This window comes from Papio anubis, chromosome 7 (assembly GCF_008728515.1).
Source record: "Papio anubis isolate 15944 chromosome 7, Panubis1.0, whole genome shotgun sequence".
Classification (NCBI taxonomy): domain Eukaryota; kingdom Metazoa; phylum Chordata; class Mammalia; order Primates; family Cercopithecidae; genus Papio; species Papio anubis.
Genome location: NC_044982.1, coordinates 123,993,162 through 124,009,958, shown reverse-complemented (window position 1 = coordinate 124,009,958; position 16,797 = coordinate 123,993,162). Strand labels below are relative to the sequence as shown.

At 47.8% G+C, this 16,797-nt stretch overlaps 1 protein-coding gene and 1 non-coding gene across 3 annotated transcripts in view; both read right to left on the bottom strand.

The window, feature by feature from the left end:
* The window catches only part of PARP16 (poly(ADP-ribose) polymerase family member 16), a 31,455-nt gene extending 21,838 nt beyond the window's left edge, over positions 1-9,617 (bottom strand). For both annotated transcript variants that reach the window (XM_003901070.4, XM_009210413.3), the window contains exon 1: positions 8,999-9,617. In XM_003901070.4, the coding sequence (XP_003901119.1) occupies positions 8,999-9,172 (174 nt within the window). In that variant the 5' untranslated portion in view covers positions 9,173-9,617. The remainder of the gene's footprint in view (positions 1-8,998) is intronic.
* Positions 8,200-8,330, bottom strand: LOC116276216. The gene has a single exon (XR_004185646.1). It is a non-coding gene; the product is annotated as a small nucleolar RNA SNORA24 (small nucleolar RNA).
* Positions 9,618-16,797: the final 7,180 nt, after the last annotated feature.

Sequence of the window (16,797 nt, the reverse complement as noted above, 5' to 3'; positions counted from 1 at the left end):
GGAGGTGGCCCAGGAATCTGTGTTTACAGATGTGGGTACAAGTGATTCTTATCAGGAAAAGCTGGAGATACTCACGTTTAGATCTTAGACAATGTTGTCCTAGAAAGTTGTGGTAGGCCGGGCATGGTGGCTCAAGCCTGTAATCCCGGCACTTTGGGAGGCCAAGACGGGCGGATCACGAGGTCAGGAGATCGAGACCATCCTGGCTAACACAAAAAAACTAGCCAGCGAGGTGGCAGGCGCCTGTAGTCCCAGCTACTAGGGAGGCTGAGGCAGGAGAATGGCATAAACCCGGAAGGCGGAGCTTGCAGTGAGCTGAGATCTGGCCACTGCACTCCAGCCTGGGCGACAGAGCGAGACTCCGTCTCAAAAAAAAAAAAAAAAAAGAAAAGAAAGTTGTGGCAGCAGGAAAGAATAAACATCTGAAAAACATACTTGTCTAGGAAAGTGTCAGAGGCCATAGTTACTAGATGTGGGTGGAGGTGCTGCGAAGGAAATGAACCAAAAGTCTGCTAAGGTCACCATTTTCGGGACCACGGTGACACCCAGAACAGTGGGGCAGGTGCGATGATTGGAGCTGGGAGGCTGCTGAGATGAAGGCTGAAGAGGTGGACACCGCAGGTACAATTTGCTTTGCACAAACCTACAGTATGAAAGGCCAGATTTGCCAAAACAGATTAGGGATCAGAGTCTACAAAAGAACTCTTCACAGGAGGAGCCAGCATGGGGACCCTAAAGGGTTCTCCTAGGAACTTTTAAAAGTCCCGGTGCCTGGGAGCAACAGTGGTGTGCCATCACCACATCCAGTGATTAGCTGACGGTGATGAAGATAATAATAAAACCTACAACCCTGAGTTGTTAGGAGGACTAAATGAGCTACGTGTAGAAACAGCTCAGACAGTGCCACACAAACAGTAAGTGCTATTAGTGGGGTACAGGTGTTGGTTGCTATATTATCAATCAAATGCCCCCTCTCTGCTGCTCACCGATCTGCTGAGGAAAGGTCTGCATTGCTGGGATGGTTGGGAAAGAAAGAGATGGCTAGTCCTGGAGGGATGGATCCCACCCCTTCATCCTCCATATCACCATCCCATTAGCTGATATCTTTCTAGACACACACCTACCCACTGACAGTCACATCATATTACATGTATCTATGTCTGTATTCGTATATTTTCAGACCTGTGTACTTTTTCTCCTCCACTCTTCAGATGCCATCTTTGAGAGGAGCAGAGAAATAAAAAGGTAATCTGAGAGACCAAGAATCTTACCTTGAGATATCAAGTATAGACCTAACAGGCATTTTTATTATTAACAAATCTAATTGTTATCATTTCCTCACCATCCAGCAGGTATGGGTGCTCATTAAAATGATCAAATCAGTTAATAGAAAAATAGAAAAGCTACATATTATCTGTAAGTAAACAAACAAAAAATCTCAATGTCCAGGCTGCACTTCAAACCAATCAAATCAGAATCTCTGAGGATGGGGCTCGGACGTCAGGGTTTTTTTCCTTAGTTTCCCACGTGATTTCAATGACAGCCAAGGTTGAGGCTTGTAAAGAATGATCTTTCCAAACTGGGCTCAGTGACACAACTTCTGCTTGAGACCAGGAGTTTGTAGAACAGCCTAGGCAACATAGCGAGACTCCTGCCTTTTTTCTTTTAATCCAACAACAATAATAATAATAATGATCTTCCCCAGTTAATGTCAATATTCAACTTCCAATATGGAAATTAGCACTGAAAGCCTTCCTTAGAAAGGTTAGCCATAAGCCAGGTGCGGTGGCTCACACCTGTAATCCCAGCACTCTGGAAGGCTGAGACAGGCGGATTGCTTGAGTCCAGGAGTTTGAGACCAGCCTGGGCAACATGGTGAAAACCCATCTCTACTAAAAATACAAAAATTGGCCAGGCGCAGTGGGTCACACCTGTAATCCCAGCACTTTGGGAGGCCGAGGCGGGCGGATCACGAGGTCAGGAGATCAAGACCATCCTGGCGAACACGGTGAAACCCCGTCTCTACTAAAAACGCAAAAAACATTAGCTGGGCATGGTGGCGGGCGCCTGTAGTCCCAGCTTCTAGGGAGGCTGAGGCAGGAGAATGGCGTGAACCCGGGAGGCGGCGGAGCTTGCAGTGAGCGGAGATCGCGCCACTGCACTCCAGCCTGGGCGACAGAGCGACTCTGTCTCAAAAAATAAATAAATAAATAAATAAAATAAATAAAAATAAAAATACAAAAATTAGCCAGGCATACTGGTATGTGCCTGGAGTCCCAGCTACACGGGAGGCTGAGGTGGGAGGATCGCTTGAGACCAGGAGGCAGAGGTTGCAGTGAGCCAAGATCACGCCACTGTACTCCAAATTGGGCAAGACCACGTCTCAGAAAAAAAAAAAAAGAAAAAGCCATGAACCAGCAATTTCACCTCTCAGAATGTATCTCAAAAAGACAACAACAGATATAAACAATGATTAATGTAGAAGGATGCTTATCAAAGTATTATTTATAAAAGCAAAATTTTAAAATTGTAAAGAAACCCAAAGGAAGGACTCCTCACTGCTAGGGAGTGGAGGCACAGAATAAGGTGGAAATTTCAGGTGCATCTTAAAGGACGAGAGGGAGTTTGCTTCAACAAAGATGGGAATGGCATCAGGAGGGGTCAGGACAGAGACAAGCTTATATGTGCTTTAACCCAGACACTGGGGAGTCACTGTGTCTAGACAGTGCAAGCCAGAAACCAGAAAGAAGAAGGAAAAAAAAAAAGAGAAAGACTTCTTACTCCTCCAGGACCAGAAGACCCAATTAGAGCAGTCTGGCACCCCAAATAAGAACAGGGTAAGCTTAATGCAGTGCTTTTCAGACTTCACTAAGTGTACAAATTGCCCAGATTTGTTAAAATGCAGATCCTGACTGGATAGGTCTGGGGCAGGGCCTGCTTTTCTTTTTTTTTTTTTGAGACAGAGTCTCACTCTGTCACCCAGACTGAAGTCCAGTGGCGTGATCTCGGCTCACTGCAAGCTCTGCCTCCTGGGTTCATGCCATTCTCCTGGCTCAGCCTCCTGAGTAGCTGGGACTATATGCGACCGCCACCTCACCCGGCTAATTTTTTGTATATTTAGTAGAGACAGGGTTTCACCATGTTAGCCAGGATGCTCTCGATCTCCTGACCTCGTGATCCACCTGCCTCAGCCTCCCAAAGTGCTGGGATTACAGGTGTGAGCCACTGCGCCCGGCCAAGGCCTACTTTTCTAATGAGCACCCAGGTGAGGCTCATGTTGCTGGTCCTCAACCACACTAAGCAGCGAGGGCCTGGAGCTAACACAAAGAAGCCCTTCCCACCCACTTCCCACCCCCAGAAAGGGTCTATAGGCTAATGGAGAACCAGAACATGCTATTTTGGGGGGCAGGGGGGAACAAAACAAAAAACTTTACCGCTGCGACTGTGTCAAGTGACAAACCTGACGTTTGGGGGCCAATGGTCAAGGGGTACAGGGAATCCCAAGAATGCTACGTATGAGTTCTTTCATCCAACCCCGGTCCCAAAAAGCAAGGTGAGAAATCCTGAGACCGGGTATTCAGCACACACACAATGTGATTCCTCAAACGTTTGATAAGTACTTCCCAAGCCAGGCACTGGAAATACCAAGAGCTCCCAGTGTAAAATCAGAGAGCTTGCCAGGCGCGGTCGCTCATCCCTGTAATCCCAGCAGTCTGGGAGGCCGAGGAGGGCGAATCACCTGAGGTCAGGAGTTCAAAACCAGCCTTGACCAACATGGTGAAACCCCATCTCTACTAAAACTACAAAAAAAATTAGCTGGGCATCATGGCATCTGCCTGTAATCCCAACTACTAGGGAGACAGGCAGGAGAATCGCTTGAACCCAGGAGGCAGAGGTTGCAGTAAGCCGAGATTGCACCATTGCATCACTCCAGCCTGGGCAACAAGAGGGAAACTCTATCTGAAAAATAATAATAATAATAAATCAGAGAGCTTATCGGCACGGAAATGGTCTCAAAACAAGACACCTCAGAGATAATCCGGGACTTTGGGGACAGTGATAAGATAATGCTAGATCAGACCTAAAGCCAAGAGCTTGGTTCAGCAGTGGGGAGTTCTCAGGAAATCATCAATCAATAAAGTAATTTAAGTCACTGCTCTAATTTTTGGAAACTGCAACCCTTGTGTTATAGGTGTGTAATAACACCTCACATGTGGAGAAAGATTTAAATGACTGAAAATGGCAAACTTTCACATTACTTCCTAGTGCTTTTAACTAAACAAATGAAAGTGAGAGACTTTTTTTGAGACAGGGTACCACTCTGTCACCCAGAATGGAGTGCAGGGGCACAATCACGGCCCACTACAGCCTTGACCTCCTGGCTCAGGTGAACCTCCCACCTCAGCCTCCTGAGTAGCTGGGACTACAGGCATGCACTACCACACAGGCTAATTTTTAAAATCTTTTTATATAGACAGGGTTTCGCCATGTTGCCCAGGCTGCTTTCAAACTCCTGTACTCAAATGACCGACCCGCCCAATCCCAGAGGGCTGGGATTACAGGTGTGAACCACCGTGCCCGGCCAAGAGATTTTTTAACAGCTCCACACTTTTCTTCTTCAGGTAACTACAAAATGATCTAGTCAGTCAAGTCCAGACCTGATTCCCTTTTCTTTAAAAGTTAGACTTTGATTCAGATACAGGTCCAGATGCCCACTTCTCTGCATCATTTCAGTAACTCATGCGACATGTGGCAAAAGGAGGCCTAAAGTGTGTTTATCTAAGAATGTATGTATGTCCCCAGAGATGGTGCCGGGCCCCACCAGTGAGCAGCCTTGCTGCTGACAGCCATGCCTACAGCCAGCCAAGAATCTATGTGGTCTGGGCTATTTTCCTCAACAGTGGGTGCCCAATAAGGAATATGGCAACAGAACTGGATGGTAAGAATCTGTGTTTCTCCAGTAGCCCTCAAGAGAAAGGGTAACTGTCTGGGACTGGTACAATAAGCCCCATGGGAGGGACAGTCTGTCTCTTTAGAGGAGGCGGCTTTTTGGGGTAACCGACATTGCTGATGCTCTTTTTTTTTTTTTTTTTTGAGACGGAGTCTCACTCTGTCGCCCAGGCTGGAGTGCAGTGGCGCAATCTCGGCTCACTGCAAGCTCCACCTCCAGGGTTCATGCCATTCTCCTGCCTCAGCCTCCCGAGTAGCTGGGACTACAGGTGTCGGCCACCATGCCTGGCTAATTTTTTTGTATTTTTAGTAGAGACGGGGTTTCACCATGTTAGCCAGGATGGTCTCGATCTCCTGACCTCGTGATCCGCCCGCCTCAGCCTCCCAAAGTGCTGGGATTACAGGCATGAGCCACCGCACCCGCCCAACTGATGCTCTCTTAAGGGATTACAAGTGGGGCGGGGGAGAGAGGGGAGGATGTGCCCTAAACAGAGCAACTAATACCTTTGCAGAGGGCTAAGGGATAGAGTCAAATCTATTAGGAGCACGTTTACTTTACTGGTATCGTTTGAACTTTTTTATAATGAGAATATATTCAAACATTACTTGCATAATTAAAAATAAATTTTAAAAAGCATGATCAAAACAACTCCACAGGTCCCTTTGCATGTATCCCATATTCACCAAACAAACCTGGTTCCGTTGGCCAAGACCTTCCAGCAGAAAGAAAATAAGTTGAGCATTCTAGTCCCACTTGGAGGTATGTTTCTTGATGAAAATTAAAGTTGCACTGCGGCCAAGTGCAGTGGCTCACGCCTGTAATCCCAGCACTTTGGAAGGATAAGGTGGGAGAATTGCTTGCGCCCAGAAGTTCAAGACCAGCCTGGACAACATAGCGAGACCCCATCCTAATTTTTTTTTTAAAAGCTGCATTGTGAGTTTGATCCCTCTGACCCCAAACACTCCTCCCAAACAGGTCCCTCTCTCACCTGCCACCATGGGTGTCTTTCTGGATCTCACCCCAATACCCTCCCCTGCCCAAGGACAAAAATCTCCACAACTTAGCAGGACATGTGTAGCCCTGCATGCTCCATAGGCTGGCCTCATTTCTTCCTGTTCCCCACAACAGTTACACTAAAGCAGTCTTGTCCTTCTCTGTAAGCTCACACCTCCTGGCTTTCTGACTATCCTGCTGCTCCTCCTGGAATACTCTTTCCCTCTTTTCTGCTCTTGAAGTTCTGCCTTGGGACTCAGCAAAGCATCAGCCTCCACCCCTAGTTGGTGTTCCCAGAGCCTGGCCCACAGCTGAGAGCTTGGGGGTATCCTTGCTGTGGGCTTCCATGTTGTACCGCGCTTACCTAGTATAGCTGAGCACACTGTTAACCTCTTCAAGGGTCGATCCTGTATCCTTAGCACCTGGCCCATAGCAAACACTCCATAAGTATCTGTTGCCAAAACCGAAGGAAGTTTCGTTCCCAAGGCTCTGATATAGCACACTTAGAAAACTGAGTATCTGAACCTGCAAGAACAAACCTCAAGGGAAGTCAGTGATCTTGCCTCTTTCTCCAACCTCACACTTCCAGTACCCAGAAACGCCTGTGCACCATGGTCACCACTTGAGATGCCCTCAACACATCATTAGGTGGGCTACCAGGACCAGGCGGGGCCAGGAGGCTCAGCCTTTGTTTGTCCCTCAACCTCCTAGGAATGATAGCAAAGGAGGAACCAAACACTGATGATTTCATCAGAGATAACGCTAAACACGTGTTGATTATAAATACCTCCTTTAATCTAGCAATATGGTGCCTGTCATTAATTGATTGCCTAATGTTGAACTAATTTTGCATTCCTGGGATGAACCCAACCTGGTCATAAGGAATTACCCTTTTTTATAAATTGTTAGCTTTAAGATCCTAATACCTTGAAGATAATTTTTGCAAAAAAATACCACATCCTAACTTTAGAGGTTATATATTTGCCTTGCAAAGGCTAAAACAAAAGGACCAACTTTCAAAAATCCATCCTTAAAGATAATTTTTGCATTTATACTCATGACATTGGCCTATAATTTTCTTTCCTTTTTTTTTTTTTTTTTTTAATAGACAGAGTCTCGCTGTGTTGCCCAGGCTGGAGTGTAGTGGCATAATCTCGGCTCACTGCTACCTCTGCCTCCCAAGTCCCGGTTCAAGCAATTCTCCTGCCTCAGTCTCCCAAGTAGCTGGGATTACTGGCACGTGCCACCATAATGGGGAGATGGGTTTTCACCATATTGGCCAGGCTGGTCTTGAACTCCTGACCTCGTGCTCCACCCGCCTCAATCTCCCAAAGTGCTGGGATTACAGGTGTGAGCCACCACACTCAGCCTATAATTTTCTTTTTTTTCCATCAACCTTATTAGATTTAGGGTCAAGGTTTGCTAGCCTCTTTTTTAATATTCTGTGTAACACTGGGAATTACTTATCCCCTCAGTGATTGCTAGAACTCACTAATGACACCAGTTATGTCCAGAGTTTTCTTTCAGGGAAAATCTCTGACTACTAATTCAATGGTTTTTTGTTTTGTTTATTTTTGTTTGAGGGAGAGAGACTTGCTTTGTTGCCCAGGCTGGAGTGCAGTGGTGTGATCACGGCTCACTGCAGCCTCAACCTCTTGGACTCAAGCCATCCTCCCGTTTCAGCCTCCCAAGTAGCTGGGACTACAGGCACACACCACCACACCCAGCTAATTCTTAAATTTATTTTTTTGTAGAGACAGGGTTTCACCATGCTGCCTAGCCTGGTCTCAAACAATCCTCCTGCTTTGCCTTCCCAAAGTCCTGGGATTATAGGCGTGAGCCACCCAGCCTTTTTCTTCTTTTTCTACAATAGTTTAGAAAAGTTCGCCCAATAACCTGGCACCCTCCAGGTTTTTTGTTTTGTTTTGCTTTTTTTTTTTTTTTTTTTTTTAATGGAGTTTCATTCTTGTTGCCCAGGCTGGATTGCAATGGCGCAATCTTGGCTCACCGCAACGTCCACCTCCCGGGTTCAAGCGATTCTCCTGTTTCAGCCTCCAGAGTAGCTGGGATTACAGGCATGTGCCACCATGCCCAGCTAATTTTTGTATTTTAATAGAGACGGGGTTTCTCCATGTTGGTGAGGCTGGTCTCAAACTCCCGACCTCAGGTGATCCGCCCCCGCCTTGGCCTCCCAAAGTGCTAGGATTACAGACATGACCCACCAAGCCCGGCCCCTCCAAGTTTTTAACAGTGAAGAATGTTACTTGTGCAAGTCAGAATCTGATACCAATTAAATGGTGACAGCTTTGCTGATGAACAAGAATGTGCTCTTCCATGGCTAGGAAGGGAGACTGCCACACTTGACAGTTCCCAAAGATACATGGAGTTCGGTGTCTTTAATGAATATCAGCTATTGGCTATTTCAATATTCTGCTTTTTACTGAATCGATTTTGGTAAGTAATTTTTCTAGGCAATTCGAAACATTTGGATAAGGATAACTGATATCTTGAATGCTGACCCAGAGGTGAACTCTGCAAAAAAAAAAAAAAAAGTGCCTGGTGAATCAGAGAAATAACAGCTGACATACGTACTGGATGTTACAGTTTATAAAAGCACTGCCCATAGATCACCTCATCGGAAGACCAAGGTCTGGGTGGCTTTGGTGACTTTTTGGTGTCTATTTGTAAACGGATGGGTAACTTTCTAGCTAAGCAAAACAGCTGATTCACATCAACCCTATTTCTGGCCAGGCTAGAAAATCTGTGGAGGACTATGCAACGATTCCTGATTCCTCACTTCAGTCCCCGGAGTCACTTGTCATTGACAGGAGAGAAGCAGCCACCAAGTGCCTTGGGAGTGAGAGTTGACATGAGGGTGTTAGGAGTGTTCTTAGCTAATGGAAACCTTCCCCAAGGCAAGGCCATGCCAAGCTGGGAATGAAAAGTCTGGGGGCTGTCATGTTTACTAACGCGGATGGAACTGCCTGTACCTCTGGTTCCACAGGGCACTTGGTCCAGGACGCAGTGGGCAGCGCCAGGACAAAGCACACTCACCAGGGCTTCAAAGTCCTTACAGTCGCCGCGGGCGTAGGACGCGGGGAAGGGCCGCAGCACCGAGTCGCGCTTGTAGCTCTGCAGGGCCGAGGCGAAGAGGCTGCACCGGAGGTCGGCAGCCAGCATGTCGCGGCCCGCCGCCTCCCTGGCGGCCGCCCAGCCTGAGGGCTGCATCCCAGGTCACTGCGCGTTGCCGGGGGAGACGCGCTGGTTAGGGGCAAGGGCGAGCGTGCGTTCAGCGCGGGGACTGGGCCCGCGGACAATGGGCCGTCAGGGGCCGGGTTCCCAAGCCTGGGGTGGAGCTAGGCAGGGGGCTGAGATGACACGGGTGAGAACGTGCCGACGAGGGTCCTCTGCCGGGGTCTGGGCCGCGGCTCGCTGCCGAGGAGAGAGGCCGAGGCCGGGTCCGCGGGGAGGTTGGGCCCAGGGATAATGGGGCCGGAGTTGGTGGCTGGGAGGGGTTCCCGGCCTGGGGGAGGGGCTATGACAATGGAATGACACCCGCGGGAACGTGCTGACACGTGTCCTCCGCGGAGGCCTGGGGCGGGAAGCAGCCCCCGGGAGACGACGGGCAGAGCCCACTCTCCGCGACTGGCGAGGCTGCTGCGCCGCGCGCGCTTTCCTGCCCCGCCTCCAGCCGCGCCGCCGAAGCCCCGCCTCTCGCCCGGCTGCCCTCGGCGCCACCTGTCTTCCGCCTGCAGCGCACGTCCGCTTGCCTCGCCCGGCCTACCTCCCCTCCCGCCGCCGCGCTCCCACGCTGCTTAGCGCTCCGCCCGGCCCAGCCGAGGGCCCGCCCCTTCCCGCGCCAGCCAGCTCCTCTGTATGGGTTGTGCCCGCACCGCCCAGACCCCAATCAGCCGCAGCTGCGAGAGGTGCCGCCGCCAGTGTGTGCCGGGCGACGTCGCCCACGCCCCTGCCACCCATCCTCACAGCAGCGCCTGGTAGAAACTGATTTGGGCACCCTGTCGACCCGCCCCTGTACTTGTCTTTGTCCCAGCTCGGCGGGCTGAGCCTACTTCTCTTCCTTGGGGAATTAATGCTACCTGTTGTCTCTCTCTTGAATCGTTTCCCTCAAAAACTGCACAAAAGGAGCCATTTAACACCCAGGGAAACTGAGGCTTAGAGTGCTGCAATGCTTGCCCAAGATCCCACAGTCAGATGAGTGAATCTGGGATTCGCACCGAGGTCTTTGGAAAAACAAAAGACTTCCTCTGCTTTTCAGCCTCCAGAATTCTCTGAATTGCTTAAGTCTCTGGCCTCAAATGCCCCAAGATCCTCCTTGGGAGGCCTCTCTGACAGGGAGCTTGGGGAAGAGCAGAGGGGCATTGACTTAACTCCCTAGTCAGAACCTTCATTAGAAGAAAACCCCGAAGTGTGACCTCATGGTCACGTGCAAATCTAAACACAGACCATTGTGCTTAGACCAACACAGTGCACACACTCCTACCCTGCAGGATCTTCTGAGGAAGAAACTTCTCCTTCGGCATCCAGGCTGTGCTGGGCCCTGGGCTCAGAGGAGAGGTTGTCCCATGCCATTGGATTGCATATATGACTTCGGGAGGTAGGGCGAAGACTGATACCCCAGACACCACAGAACTTCCCATCTTTTTTTTGCCCCGTAAAGGTTGGGGGCTGCTCCCAGGAGCCCACATCAAATCTCTGTTTGCTCTGAGGCCTAGAACCACAAGGCCCCTAGTGCTTCAAAAGCCCTAGGGGTTCTCATGGGACCCAGGAACTCTAAGGTGGCTTCTGAAGCTCAGACCCCAGGAAGGGAGAGCTTGGAGTGGGGCAGGAGACCAGGGAACCATCTCTCATTCCACCTCTTCTTCATTGCAGCCCTTAGACAAAAGCCACCCTCTGATACCTCCTTGGCCTCAAGAATTGTTTGTTGGGTGGATATATAAAATATGCTTATCTGAAGATACTTCTCACATATGGTATGAGAATCATAGTGATAATATTCACATCACAGGGTAGTGTGGAAGGGCCTCTGATGGCCAGCATTCTCATGACTTACCTCATGCAGAATATTATAATTCTTTTTAAGTCTTGTCAATTCCATAGACACAAAGTTGAATTTCATTATAGTTTTAATTTGCATTTACTTAATTGATAATGATGTTGAATGTTTTTATGTTTACTTCATTCTCCTAGATTTTATCAGAATTTGCTAAGGTGGTCTCAGAACCACATTTCTTGTGGAGGGGTTTCAGCTCTGCTTATATACATTTGATATAATCCACAGACCATACAATTCACCCATTTAAAGTGTACAATTTAATAGTTTTTAGTACATTCACAGATATATGCAACTGTCACCACGATCAATTTTAGAACATTTTTATCACCTCAAAAAGAAACTCTCTACACTTAGGCTATCACTGCTCTACCCACACCACCATGTCGCCCACTCCTAAGGAATCACTAACATACTTGTTTTTTGTTTTTTAAGAGACTGGGCCTCGCTGTGTTACCTCGGCTAGAGCGCAGTGGCTATTCACAAGCATGATCATAGCACATTGCAGCCTAGAACGTCTGACCTCAAGTGATCCTCCTGGCTCAGCCTCCTGAGTACCTCAGACTACAGGCTCACACCACCACACCTGGCTTAGAGAACACATTTTGTTTACTACTGTCCTTTGAAATTCATTGAGGTTTCTCTGTCTCCTAGCATAAGGCCTATCCTGGAGAATGTTTCATGTGAATATATATTCTGCTGTTGTTAGGTCAAGTGCTCTATGGATGTCTGTTAGGTCTAGTTGATTTATATTGTTTTCAAATCTTAGATTTTCTTGTTGATCTTCTTATTCATTATTGAAAGTGGGGACCGGGCATGTGGCTCACACCTGTAATCCCAGCACTTTGGGAGGCCGAAGCGGGTGGATCACCTGAGGTCAGGAGTTCGAGACAGCCTGGCCAATATGGTTAAACCCTGTCTCTAATAAAGATGCAAAAATTAGCCAGGCACAGTGGCACGTGCCTGTAGCCCCAGCTACTCAGGAGGCTAAAGCCCAAGAATCGCTTGAACCCGGGAGGCGGAGGTTGCAGTGAGCGGAGATCATGCCACTGTACTCTAGCCTGGGTAACAGAGCAAGACTTCGTCTCCAAAAAAAAAAAAAAAAATCACTGACAACAAAGATATCCACCTGAACAGGTTTTTAATGCAGATGAACGTGCCCTATTCTGGAAGAATATGCCACAAAAGACGTTTATTAGTAAGGAAGAAAATCAAGCACCAAGATTTAAGGCAGAAAGGGATAGTCTAACTATTGTTTTGTGCAAATTTGGTCAGGTTTATTATCAGAACTTCCCTTATCTGTAAAGCTGCTAACCCCCAAGCTTTGAAGAGAAAAGATAAACAAAAGCTGCCACTCTTTGTACAACAAGAAGGCCTGAACAACAAGAACGCTTTTTCTGGATTGGTTGAATGCTTTGTCCTTGAAGTCAGGAAGTATTATATCTTGCCAGTAAGGAGCTGCCATTTATTTATTTATTTATTTATTCATTCATTCATTCAATCATTCATTCTTTATTTAAACGGAATCTTGCTCTGTCGCTCAGGCTGGAGTGCAGTGGCGTGATCTTGACCTTGGCTCACTGCAACCTCCACCTCCCAGGTTCAAGCAATTCTCCTGCCTCAGCCTCCCGAGTAGCTGGGATTACAGGTATGTGCCACCATGCTTGGCTAATTTTTGTATTTTTAGTAGAGACAGGGTTTCACTATGTTGGCCAGGCTGGTCTCGAACTCCCAACCTCAAGTGATCCACCTGCCTCAACCTCCCAAAGTGCTGGGATTATAGGTGTGAGCCACCATGCCCGGCCAGCAGGAGCTTCCTTTTCAAGTTCTTTTGATATTGGACAATGATCTTGGCCACCTGGAACCCCTTGAGTTCAACACCGAAGGTGCAAGTGGTCTACTTGCCCCTAAATACGATGTCTGTCATTCATCCTCTAGATCAAGGGGTCATAAGGACCTTTAATGCTTATTACACCCCGTACTCTATGGAAGGGATTGTCAACACTATGGAAGAGGACCTCAACCAAGAGAACATCATGAACGTCTGGAAGGATTACACCATTGAAGATGTTGTAGAAAAACTCGTGAAGGCCATCAAACCTGAAACAATAAATTCCTACTGGAGAAAAATTGTGTCCAGATGTTGTGCATGACTTCACAGGATTTATGACAGAGACTGTCAAGGAAATCACGAAAGACATTGTGGAAAAGAGGTGTGTGTGGGGTGAAGAGTTGTGTAGGGTGAAGGGTTCAAGGTACGAATCTTGGAGAAATCCAAGAACTAATAGATATCACACTAGAGGAACGAATAGAAGATGAGTTGGTGGAGATGAGTGCCTTCAAACCAGTGCAAGACGATGAAGAAGATGTAGAAGATGCAGTGCCAGAGAACAACTGACATTAAACAATCTGGTAGAAGTGTTCCTAGTATTCGAGACCGCTTTTACAACATGGACCCTTCTGTGGTATGGGCACTGAAACTCAAGCGAGTATGCCTGCCTCTCCTGCCTCCCTTCTACCTCTACCTCTTCCTCCTCTGCCACTCTTCAGACAGTAAAACCAACCTCTCCTCCCCCTCCTCAATGTACCAAACATGAAGACAATGAGGAAGAAGACCTTTATGATGACCCACTTCCACCTGATGAACAGTAAATATATGTTCTTTTTGTTTATTTAGTGGGCTTTTTAAAATAGTAAATATATTTAAATATATTTTCTCTCTCTCTTTTTTTTTTTTTTTTTTGAGACAAGATCTCACTCTGTTGCCAGGCTGGAGTACAGTGGTGTGATCTCACTGCAACCTGTGCCTCCCAGGTTCAAGCAATTCTCGTGTCTCAGCCTCCTGAGTAGCTAGGACTATATATATAGATGCATGATGCCATCTCCGGCAATTTTTTTCCTTTCTTCTTTTTCTTTCTTTTTCTCTCTCTTTTTTTTTTTTTTAGTAGAGACAAAATCTCGAACAGGCTGGTGTTGAACTCCTGGCCCCAAGTGATCCTTCTGCCTCGGCCTCCCAAAGTGCTGGGTTTACAGGTGAAAGTCACCATGCCCAGCCTATTTTCTCTTCTTCTTTAAAACATTTTCCTTCCTCTACCTCATTTTGTAGTAAGAATACAGTATATAATATGTTTAACACACATAATATGTGTTAATCGACTGTTATCTGTAAGGCTTTCAGTCAACAGTAGACTATTTGTAGTTAAGTTTAGGGGGAGTCAGAAGTTATATGCATCAGCGAGGTGGCTCACACCTGTAATCCCAGCACTTTGGGAGGCCGAGGCGGGCGGATCACTTGTGGCCAGGAGTTCTAGACCAGCCTGGCCAACATGGCAAAACCCTGTCTACTAAAGATACAAAAATTAGCTGGGCATGGTGGCATATGCCTGTAGCCCCAGCTACTCAGGAGGCTGAGACAGGAGAATCACTTGAGCCCAGGAGGTGGAGGTTGCAGTGAGCTGAGATCAAGCCACTGCATTCCAGCTTGGACCACAGTGAGACCCCATCTCCCCACCAAAAAAAAAGTTATATGCAAATTTTCAACTGCGAGAGGGGTCAGCAACTCTAACCCCCCATGTTGTTCAAGGGTCTACTGTATATCTGTTGTTTTTCCTTTTTATTCTTTTTTGAGATGGAGTCTTGGCTGGGCACGGTGGCTCAAGCCTGTAATCCCAGCACTTTGGGAGGCCGAGACGGGCGGATCACAAAGTCAGGAGATCAAGACCATCCTGGCTAACCCGGTGAAACCCCGTCTCTACTAAAAAATACAAAAAACTAGCCGGGCGAGGTGGCGGGCGCCTGTAGTCCCAGCTACTCGGGAGGCTGAGGCAGGAGAATGGCATAAACCCGGGAGGCGGAGCTTGCAGTGAGCTGAGATCCGGCCACTGCACTCCAGCCTGGGCCACAGAGCGAGACTCCGTCTCAAAAAAGAATAAAAAAAAAAAAGAGATGGAGTCTCGCTCTGTCGCCAGGCTGGAGAGCAGTGGCATGATCTTGGCTCACTGCAACCTCCACCTCCCGGGTTCAAGCATTCTTCTGCCTTAGCCTCCCGAGTAGCTGGGACTACAGGTGCGTGCCACCATGCCCAGCTAATTTTTGTAGTTTTAGTGGAGACGGGGTTTCACCATGTTAGTCAGGGTGGTCTTAATCTCCTGACCTCATGATCCACATGCCTTGACCTCCGAAAGTGCTGGGATTACAGATGTGAGCCACTGCGCCCAGCGCCTTTCTTTCCCTTCCCTTCCTTCCTTCCTTTCCTTCCTTTCTTTCCTTTCCTTCCTTTCTTTCCTTCCTTCCTTCTTCCTTTCTTTTTTCCCCTTCCCTTCCCTCCCCTTCCCTTCCCTTCCCTCCCCTTCCCGTTCCCCAGGTGGGAGTGCCGTGGTGTCATCTCGGCTCACTGCAACCTCTGCCTCCTGGGTTCAAGTGACTCTCCTCCCTCAGCTCCCGAGTAGCTGGGATTACAAGCACACACTGCCATGCCCAGCTAATTTTTGTATTTTTTGTAGAGACCCAGTTTCACTGTGTTGGCCAGGCTGGTCTCAAACTCCTGACCTCGTGATTCGCCCGCCTCAGCTTCCCAAAGTGCTGGGATTACAAGCGTGAGGCACCATGCCTGGCCTTTTCTTCTTTTTGAGACGGAGTCTCTCTCTGTTGCCCAGGCTGAATTGCAGTGGGGTAATGTTGGCTCACTGCAACCTCCATTTCCCAGGTTCAAGCAATTCTCATGCCTCAGGCTCCCGAGTTGCTGGGATTACCGGCGCCCTCTGCCACGCCTGGCTAATTTTTGTATTTTTAGTGGAGATGGAGTTTTGCCATGTTGGCCAGGCTGGTCTCGAACTCCCGGCCTCAATCTTCCACCTTGGCCTCCCTAAGTGCTGGGATTTCCAGCGTGAGCCACCATGCCCGGTTTTTTTTAATGTTTTTATGTTTTATGCGTGTTTTTCTTTATGTTTTATGCGTGTCTTATATATATATTTTTATGTTTTATGCGTGTTTTTCTTTATGTTTTATGCGTGTCTTATATATTTTATGCTCCTTAAATAGGCACTTCACCAAAGAAGATACATGGATGACAAGCGCTTGAGAAGATGCTCAACATCATTAGTCATTAGGAAAATGCAAATTAAACCACAGAGATACCACTACACACCCAGTGAAGTGGTTTATTTATTTATTTATTTGAGACAGAGTCTCCCTCTGTCGCCAGGCTGAAGTGCAATGGCACAATCTCTGCTCACTGCAACCTCTGCCTCCCAGGTTCAAGTGATTCTCTTGCCTCAGCCTCCCGAGTAGCTGGGACTACAGGCGCACACCACCAGGCCCAGCTAATTTTTCTATTTTTAGTAGAGACTGGGTTTCACCATGTTGGCCAGGATGGTCTCGATCTCCTGACCTCATGATCCGCCCGCCTCGGCCTCCCAAAGTGCTGGGATTACAGGCGTGAGCCACCACGCCCAGCCGAAGTGGTTTAAAAAATAAAACAAACAATTCTACATGTTGGAGAGGATATGGAGTAACTGAAACTCTTATATATTGATGGTGGGAATATAAACTGCTAACTACTCTGTAAAAACAGTTCTTTTTTTTTTTTTTTTTTTTAGAGAAGAGCTTTGTTTTTTGGCCCGGGGTGTGAGGTCGGCTCACTGCAAGCTCCGCCTCCCAGGTTCACGCCATTCTCCTTCCTCAGCCTCCTGAGTAGCTGGGACTACAGGCGCCTGCCACCACGCCCGGCTAATTTTTTGTATTTTTAGTGGAGATGGGGTTTCACCGTTGTCTCGATCTCCTG